Source organism: Panthera pardus, unplaced genomic scaffold (genome assembly GCF_024362965.1).
Source record: "Panthera pardus isolate Hobbes unplaced genomic scaffold, ASM2436296v1 HiC_scaffold_22, whole genome shotgun sequence".
Lineage (NCBI taxonomy): Eukaryota > Metazoa > Chordata > Mammalia > Carnivora > Felidae > Panthera > Panthera pardus.
Window position 1 is genome coordinate 33,817,601 of NW_026526788.1, and position 9,763 is coordinate 33,827,363.

Sequence of the window (9,763 nt, forward strand, 5' to 3'; positions counted from 1 at the left end):
GCCTCATTTTTACTTGTGACTTACCATTTTCCGTCCCATTTGTTGCTGCTAGGCCTAGCACTTCCCAGGAAGTGGTGGGCTGAGCAGAACTACGCATGCGCCACACGCACCATGGGCGTAGGACTTCGTCAGGTCGCTACTCCCTGCGGGGCGGAGGCCTGATGCTGCCGGGAGGGGAGCGGGGCAACTGCCAGTGGACATGGCGGCGTGCAGCAGCGGGGCTGTGCTCGCTGCCCTGGGAGTGCTTAGCATTTGTGCGGTCAGCGGCTCTGGGCCCATGGCTGAGGGGGAGACCGGCGGAGAGGCGGGCTGGGCAGAGCCGTGGGATGGTGCAGTTTTCCGGCCGCCCTCGGCGCTGGGCGCGGTGGGGGTGGCGCGCAGTCCCGGGCCCTCGCAGCCAGGGAGGGAGGAGGCCGTGGACTTGCCGGTGCTGCTGTGGTGGAGCCCAGGGCTATTTCCCCACTTCCCGGGCGACTCAGAGCGCATCGAGTGCGCGCGCGGCGCGTGCGTGGCGTCCCGGGACCGACGGGTGCGAGGGCACTCGCGGACGCGCGCGCTGCTCTTCTACGGCACTGACTTTCGAGCCTCCGAGGCGCCGCTGCCGCGCCTGGCGCATCAGAATTGGGCGCTCCTGCACGAGGAGTCGCCCCTCAACAACTTCCTGCTGAGCCACGGGCCGGGCATCCGCCTCTTCAATCTTACTGCCACGTTCAGCCGCCATTCGGACTACCCGTTGCCGCTTCAGTGGCTGCCCGGGACCGCTTATCTGCGCCGCGCGGCGCCTCCGCTACAGGAGCGCGCTGAGTGGCGCCGACGCGGCTACGCGCCGCTGCTCTATCTGCAGTCCCACTGCGACGTGCCTGCGGACCGGGACCGCTACGTGCGCGAGCTGATGCGTTACATCCCGGTGGGTGGGGCCGGGGCGGGCCTGGGGGTTGAGGGGGGCGCGCGGGGCGGAGGCCAGGACCCCGGGTGTCCAGGTCGGCTCGCCGCACCCACTTCACGGCGGTATTCTACCCCGAACAGGTGGACTCCTACGGGAAATGCCTACAAAATCGGGAGCTGCCCACTCCGCGGTTACAGGACACAGCCACAGCCACCACCGAGGATCCAGAGCTCTTGGCCTTCTTGTCTCGCTATAAGTTCCACTTGGCCCTTGAAAATGCCATCTGTGACGACTACATGACAGAGAAGCTGTGGCGCCCCATGCATCTTGGTGCTGTGCCTGTGTATCGCGGCTCTCCCTCTGTGAGGGACTGGATGCCCAACAATCACTCCATCATCCTCATTGATGACTTTGAGTCACCTCAAAAGCTGGCAGAATTTATTGATTTTCTGGACAGGAACGATGAGGAATATATGAAATATCTGGCGTACAAACAACCTGGGGGCATCACCAACCAGTTCCTTCTGGATAGTCTGAAGTATCGGGAGTGGGGAGTGAATGATCCTTTGCTGCCTAACTACCTCAATGGCTTTGAGTGTTTTGTCTGTGACCATGAACTGGCTCGGCTGGAGGCCGAGAAAGCACACGCAGCCTCTCCTGGGGACATCCCTGTCCCTGAGCCTCACATTGCCCAGCCCTCACACATGGACTGCCCAGTGCCCACACCTGGATTTGGCAGTGTGGAAGAGATTCCTGAGAATGACAGGTAAGGATAGCTGGGTCCCTGTGGCCATCAAATCAAGCGATTTACTTACTTGCTCACTGTGGGCAGTGAAGTAGCAGTAGGTGCTGAGGGGATTGTTGTATAGGGAAATTATGACATGGGCTTACTCTGCCTTTAAAGTGTCAAGAGTCTAATTGGGAGAGTCTAATTCCTGAAAAAGCTCAGGAAAAGATGCAAAGTGGAATTCAGGGCAACAACCTATGAAAATCAGCTTATGTGAGCAATGTTTGCAATAGTGATTCAAAAAAGGCTTCAACCAGAGCAGAGGGGGCCTGTTTAGGGAAGTGATGAGGGAGAGACAAAGTTGGGCAGATAAACTCGGGCCAGGCTATACATAGCCTGAATATCAGGCTTAGGAGTTGGACTGTCTCGAAAACCAACTCAGCTGTTTATTTAGCACCTTTGAAATGTTGGGGTTGGGGATGAGCAATACATGGATGGGTATTTTGAGAGAGGTTTGTCTGCAGTAGGGTTTGTATCTATTAACCTGGCACAATTATTAATAGTACCTCCTTTCACTCTTTAATTTTTTTTTAATGTTTATTTATTCTTGAGGGAGAGAGACACAGAGTGTGAGTGAGGGAGGTCCAGAGAAAGGATCCAAAGCAGGCTCCAGGCTCTGAGCTGTCAGCACAAGAGTCCGACGCAGGGCTTGAACTCATGAGCCATGAGCCATGAGATCATGACCTGAGCTGAAGTCAGACACTTAACTGACTGAGTCATCCAGGCGCCCCATATAGTACCTCCTTTCACTCCTAGAAGTACCCTGATTTGGGTGATAAATTATATGTTCACCCCAAACAGAATGGAAGGAATGTTTTCAATAGATAGAATAAACACTGCTGGGCAGTGTGGATTGGAAGAGAAGTGAGGAAGCTACTGCAGTAGGTGGCAGAAAGTGGTGCATTGGGAAACAAGGTCAGCACGGGAGGTGGGGTGGGAAAATGCTGAAGCCACTTGCAGCAAACCACACCTGTTTGGGGAGAGGTGATAAAAGATTATTAAGCTTCATAAAGCAAGACTGCTAGAATGGCCTGCAGAGACTAACTTGCACAGTGGATGGCAGCAGAGGGCTGTTTATATGTACTGCTGGCACAGTTTGATTCTGGGAATGGAGTCTTCCATCAAATAATTTGTTTCTAGTTTATGCTGAACATATTATGATTTACTAGGAAAAAAAGTGTAAAACGTTAAAAAAAAGAAAATGTGTTTTATCTAGACTTTGGATAGCACTGCACCTTCATTTTGATTATTGAAATTGCAGCTTATAAGGTAACCATCTAAATATTAGACTACTTGGTTCCATAGTCTGCCCCACTGCCCTGCCTTCTTCTAAACTCCCACCACATTTGGGAACCAGGAGCGGGCAAGTCAGGAAGTTTAACTCATTGGGGGTGGGATGTGTGATAGATTTGTGTTTGCAGCTGTCACCTGTACTATTACTAGACTACTAGATTTACTTCACATTCCCTTTCCTTCAAAGCAGAGCCCTGTCTTAGCCAGAGACTGCTATATCTGCTTAAAATTTCAGAAGGCAGGACTTGTAGCTGTGCAGAGGTTCCATAATCCAACTCCCATTTTGATGTTTCAGCTGGAAGGAGATGTGGCTGCAAGATTATTGGCAAGGTCTGGACCAGGGGGAAGCTCTCACTGCCATGATCCACAACAATGAGACAAAGCAGAGGAAATTTTGGGACTACCTACATGAGATCTTCATGAAAAGGAACCAAAATCTCTAATTATCCTTGCAAGAGCCTTTAAATTGGTAGAGTTAAGGAGATGGAAGTCCTTATTCTACCATGGGACATGAGGGGCATCTACTGCATATCCCTTAACGAACACTGTCTTATTATGAGTTCAAGGAATTCCAGTTATATCCACTGATATTTTACCCTAATGATGTGTATCCAGTGTCTCAGTTTGTGGTATTAGGGCCTCTCCTCAATGAGAGATGGAGGCCTCTAGTTCTTGGATTAATGGAAAACAGAAGCCTGAAACACCCACTTGTTTTAAAGTGCTGATCCAACAGAATCTTTAAAGAATTGCATCTTTCTCTAGCCATTTCATCCTCTTAACTGTGATTGGAACAACACCTTGGTACTTGGCTTAAGAATGAGGTAAAATGGACCACGTTTAGTAGGGTCTTAAAATTTCCGTGCTCTTCTTTAAACTCTTTATTATTCAGTACCTTTCCTTTATTTATTTTTTTTACATTAAAAAAAAATTTACTTTGAGAGAGAAAGCACAAGTCAGGGAGGGGCAGAGAGAGAGGAGAGAGAGAGAGAGAGAGAGAGAGAGAGAGAGAGAGAGAGAGAGAGAATCCTAAGCAGGCTCTGCATCGTCAGTGCAGAGCCCAAAGTAGAGCTCAAAGCCATGAACTGCAAGATCACCACCAGAGCCGAAGTCAGACACTCAACTGACTGAGCCACCCAGGCGCACCTATTCAATACCTTTCCTAATCTCTTTTCATCTCCTGCTTTATAAATGGTTACATTGGTGGTGAAGCAAAACTCCTGGTGGGTTGTGTTATGGTTCTTTGGAATTGCATTTTTTATATCATTTACTTGCTCTTGATGTCAAACTTTTTAACTTTTTTTGGTTCAGGTCATGATCTTGTAGTTCATGAGTTTGAGCCCCATGTCAGGCTTTGTGCTGACAGCTTGGAGCCTGAAGCCTGTATCCGTTTCTGTGTCTTCCTTTCTCTCTGCCCCTCCCTGCTAACGCTCTGTCTCTCTCTTTCTCAAAAGTAAACATTAAAAAAAATTGTTTTAATGGTTTTTTCTTTCCTGGTTTTCCGTAATCTGACGAAGATGCCACCATCCCCACATTCATTCTCCTCTACATTAAACTGGCTGTAGATTTTTGACAGCTTTGCTTACTGCTGGTTTGCTTCTTTTTTAGGGAATAACTGTAATTCTTTCTCATCTCATGAACAGAAAGATCCGATGGTTAATATATACCATGTCAATTTAATGAATTGTCCTGCTCTATTTTAGGTTAGAGATAGAGACTATGGCTGGAAATGATGGCAGAAAAACAAATTTAATATTTAAATGATTTTTTAAATGTTTTTATTTATTTTTGAGACAGAGCATGAGCAGGGGAGGGGCAGAGAGAGAGAGGGAGACACAGAATCTGAACCGGGCTCTAGGCTCTGAGCTGTCAGCACAGAGCCTGATGTAGGGCTTGAACTCATCAACTATGAGATCGTGACTTGAGCTGAAGTCCGTCGCTTAACCAACTGAGCCACCCAGGCGCCCCTAAATGATTTTTAAATGTTAAAATAGACCAGGGTGAATCAAACTGCAGGTTTTTATAGGTCTTTGGTCTTTTCTGTCTGCCTAATGAACTCTTCTCTATATTTTATTATTTAAAAAAAAATTTTTTTAACGTTTATTCATTTTTGAGAGACAGAGACAGAGTGCAAGTGGGGGAGGGGCAGAGAGAGGGAGACACAGAATCCGAAGCGGGCTCCAGGATCTGAGCTGTCAGCACAGAGCCCGATATGGGGCTTGAACCCACAGACCAAGAGATCATGACCTGAGCTGGAGTCGGCTGCTTAACCGACTGAGCCACCCAGGTGCCCCTATATTTTATTATTTTTAAATGCTACAAAAGTCCTATTTCCTCCATAGAGTCATGAAAATTACGTTGGAAAAAACAGCCCAGCAATAGTTGTAATAATTACTTCATACTGTGGAACACTTTTCAGTTCCTGTGGGATGAATATTCCAACTTGACTCATTCTATTACTGATATCCTTCTGTTCAACTTTATAGTACTTAGTGAGACTACATTTTGATGGAACATACCTAAACTCAAGGGGCTGAGAGGTGAGGCAAGACTTATGTTGGTGGTGAAGCAAAACTCCTGGTGGGTTGTATTATGGTTCTTTGGAATTGTATTTTTTATAACATTTACTTGCCCTTGATGTCAAGGGGCTGAGAGGTGAGGCAAGAGTTAGCCACCACAAGTGGCTGGTTCAGTAAAAAGCTGTTAGGCAGATTTGGGGATATAGCCAAACCTTTATATTGCTGTGGCTTGAAAATAAAGCTTAAAGGGCAGGGAGACCATTAGGTTTTTCAGGGCCAGTGGAACAAGAAATACCTTGGACCTTAGAGCTACTCTGGTTGTAATGTGTAGTATTAATGAATTATCACTAAAGAAGTTCTATAGCTTATCAGTGTATCTATAAATTAATATGTATATGTACTTATATATATACACATACATACACTAATTTACAACCAGATGTGTGTGTGTGTGTTTATGTATGTAAGGTGCTTCAACAACTAGGGTCCCACACTTAATATTGTGACATCTAAGGATGTGGCCAAGGAGAGCTCTAATTTAGACTGGATTTCACGGTCATAATGGTTCTATTTTCATTTTATTTTTTAGTAAAAAATACCCTCACAACAGCATGGAAAGTTTGCTTAACCTGTTTGGGCTTTTGCAGAAAAGCACAAGAAGGGAAGATAGACCTTCAAATATACTATTAAAATTGGGTATAATGTAGACCAACAAAAAGAAGTCAAATTCAGGACTCTGATTTCTAAACTTGAAATCTATTTTTTTTTGGAGTAGTTTTTGTTTTTGTTTTTAACGTTTATTCATTTTTAAGAGACAGACAGAGTGGGAGTTGGGGAAGGGCAGAGAGAGAGAGGAAGACAGTCTATGAAGCAGGCTCCAGGCTCTGAGGTATCAGCACAGAGTCTGATGTGGGGCTCAAACCAATGAGTCGTGAGATCATGACCTGCACTGAAGTCGGGCACTCAACCGACTGAGCCACCCAGGTGCCCCTAAACTTCCAATCTACTTAAATGCAGGTGCTGATTTATAGTGCAAAATACACATTACTCAAATGCAAACTAAGGTTAGGACTCAAGTTTATGTGCAATAAAAAGGGTAAGTGATGGTTATGCAAAATGTAGAATCATCCTTACTTCTCCTAATTACACCAGTTCAGGTTGGCATTCCTTTAGCACTTTTATGTACAAAATGGGCCAATTGTTTGTGAATGGTTGTGGCTGGAGACTCAGGCCTGCTTTGTGGACAGGGCTTTTTAGACGTTCTCCTTTAATCCTATTACCATAAAAGTATTCGTAAAAGAGCAAGATAAGCCAGGTGCTACATTTCCACAAGAGCAAGCAGAACCAATATGAAGAGAAAGCAAACAATGTGAATTTTCTCTGGTTTGGGGCTCAGTTTGCTCTGTCAACCGCAGCAGGCTTGGGGTTATTGGTGGTAGAAGTGCTTGATTAGGAATCTGTTTTATTGGACTGGGGGTGGAGCATGGGGCTGATGCCTTTATTACTCCATGTGTTGCAATATCCTATAATCTCAGGTTTCATTTTGTATAATAAATGGCTTCTTTTTAAACAGTGTCTGCTGCTTGATTATATTTCTGGGCTGAGTATGATACACTTGGAGACTTGGAAAAATATGTGAAACACTTGTTCACTTAACAAGTATTTATTATCACTATTCTAGGTACTAGGAATTCAGTAAGACAAGGTCCTGTCTCTCATGGCACTTACATTTTAAATGGGTGTCGGTGGTAAGTGAGGCCATAAACACACATTAAATGAACAAGTTAATTCAGACTGTGATATGTGCTATGAGGAAAATAAAACAGCTTGATAATGGAGAGATATGGGAAGTCAGGGAAGGCCTCTCTGACAGGAACTGAGAACAGAAGAAGAACCAGTCATGCAGAGATCAATGGGAAGATTAAACGTCTGTGATAAATGATTTTAGCACACTAAATTTTACACAACCAAATACATATTGCTCCTCCAAAGTAGTCATCTTATGAACTAAAAGCTTGCTCAAGTTATGCTTCCGTTACCAGAAACATTTCTTGAAGTTGTTATAAATGCCTTGAGAATCCTTGGCACATCTTTGAACTGAGTTGTTTGTTTCTTTTTGAATGTTTCATTTATTTTTGAGAGAGGGAGACAGAATTTGAAGCAGGCTCCAGCCCAATACGGGGCTGGAACCCACCAGCCATGAGATCATGACCTGAGATCATGAAGTCAGAGGGTTAACCAACTGGGCCACCCAGGTGCCCCTAAAGTGCCTTTTGTAAACACCTAAAAGTCACTTAGAGCCAAGTCTGATGAACCTAGGCATCACAACTGAAGAGCCAAGTCTAATAATAGGAATGATACCACCAAGTATCTTCACAGGATTGGAAAGAGTCTTAAATTAGACAATGAACGCCAAAGCGCTTAAACTTCACCCTACCCAGTGAGATCATTACAAAGAAGAAACGATATGTAAGTGGTCGCTACTGTTTATATGAGCATAATTTTTCTTTATGGCTTCGGGGTGGTTTTAAAGGTAGTAAAATCCAACAGTTCTTGAAGACTTATTAAAAACATAATAATAGTCTGTCCCAGCCTAACATCTTAAGGTCTCATATTTTGATTCGGTCCCATCCTCTGCCCTTGCTTTTGTCAATCACCCTCGAGTTCGGCCAGCTACCACGATAATTGAGTGTCCATTTATCGGGCCCTTTCTTGGATGTTTCCGGCCTAAGACCGCCCTCAGACTTCAGGGCCTGGAGCGGCCTAGGTCAGCACACGAGCCCCAAAGACTCTCCTCCCAACCTGCACACAGGTCTTGAACGACCGGTGCCCGAACCCAGCAGCCGGGTTACGAGGCGAAGAAAAGCAAGCACGCAGGCAGCCGAGCTTTCGGCAGGCTGCGCGCCAAGCCTCGTCGAGCTCTTAGGGGTCACGCAGGGTCACGCACGGTGACGCAGAGCCTGCCGGGAGCTCGGTGCGTAATGGCGACGCCCAGCCTGCGGGGTCGGCTAGCGCGGCTGGGAAACCCACGGAAACCTATACTGAAGCCCAACAAGCCGCTCATCCTAGCTAATCGTGTCGGAGAACGACGCCGGGAGAGAGGCGGTGAGCAGTTGGAGCCAAGGAGGCTCCCAGAGCAGAAGTCCGAGGGATGAACGGGGCGGCTGGGTGGGAGGGCTACAAGATAAGGTAAGGGTGACTGAGGGTCTTCCCGTTCTGCTCCTCCAGAGGCGACTTGTATCACAGAAATGTCGGTGATGATGGCATGTTGGAAGCAGAATGAATTCCGCGACGAAGCGTGCAGAAAAGAGATCAAGGAATTCTTCGATTGTGCTTCGAGGGCCGAGGTGACAGAAGGCTCTTAGGGTGTCATCTTGGGAGAGAATGGGGGTGAGGGGATACAAGCAATTATACAAGGCAAGGAAAGTTGTGGGAGCGATTTCACTAACGCCCAAGTGGGAAAGGTTATGGTTTTGAAGGCATTGTGATCTTGAGCGATTTGTTTCACTGCTCTAAGCTTTAGCTATACCAGTTGTAAAATAAGGTTAATATTAATACCTTACAGAATTTTGTATTACATAAAGGGAAATTACATGGGAAAAAATCACTTGGTAAAATTTAACGTGCTGCTCAAATAGGTATTATTGTCTGAAATAGAACTAAAGATAGATAGTGAAAGGCAGGTTGTTTGGATTTTAACCTAGAATTAATTGCTAGCTGGCATGGTAGCTTCAGGTCATACAGTCATCTGTAGATCTCAAGTCCCTTTGTTGAAAGGGGACTGGGAAGATGACACAGCTATTTCCAGGCTGGTTAATGTATTAGTGTGCTTTGTGGTATTGTGAGAACTGTTGGCCTAGGTCAGGACAAACTTAAGAGCTGTCATTTTTGTTTTTGTTCTGTCTTTTCAGGCAGCGCGAAAGATGAGATCAATCCATGACACGTTGGGAGAATCTGGGGGTTTATCCCCCAAGAAACTGAATAAATTGTTACAGAGGTTTCCTAACAAATCTCATGTCAGTTGAAAATGAAGAAGCATTTTCTATGACTGGACTGTTAGCTACTGAGAACTATGTGTAGATGTTTTGGAAACGTTTGCACTGCCATGCACTATTTGCAGGGTGAAAGGAGGCAAGACACTTTTTCATCCTTTGGAATCATTGTCATGGTGGAAGTTATGCTTTATTTTGAAATAAAATCCTCTGAAGATAAATTGGCCTTTGTTGTAGATTAGGTTCTCCCTCCATACTTGAACTCTGTATCCTTCCCTAGATTCTGGAA

The 9,763-nt window shown here is 45.7% G+C and overlaps 2 protein-coding genes across 2 annotated transcripts; both read left to right on the top strand.

The window, feature by feature from the left end:
* Positions 1-71: 71 nt before the first annotated feature.
* Positions 72-3,857, top strand: FUT11 (fucosyltransferase 11). Its single transcript, XM_019444569.2, has 3 exons — positions 72-907; positions 1,027-1,652; positions 3,262-3,857. Exons 1-3 carry the CDS (start codon positions 200-202, stop codon positions 3,407-3,409), a joined length of 1,482 nt encoding a protein of 493 aa, XP_019300114.1. The 5' UTR covers positions 72-199; the 3' UTR covers positions 3,410-3,857.
* A 4,564-nt stretch (positions 3,858-8,421) lies between these two features.
* On the top strand, positions 8,422-9,695 carry CHCHD1 (coiled-coil-helix-coiled-coil-helix domain containing 1). The gene is made up of 3 exons (XM_019444584.2): positions 8,422-8,587; positions 8,711-8,829; positions 9,394-9,695. Exons 1-3 carry the CDS (start codon positions 8,464-8,466, stop codon positions 9,505-9,507), a joined length of 357 nt encoding a protein of 118 aa, XP_019300129.1. The 5' UTR covers positions 8,422-8,463; the 3' UTR covers positions 9,508-9,695.
* Positions 9,696-9,763: the final 68 nt, after the last annotated feature.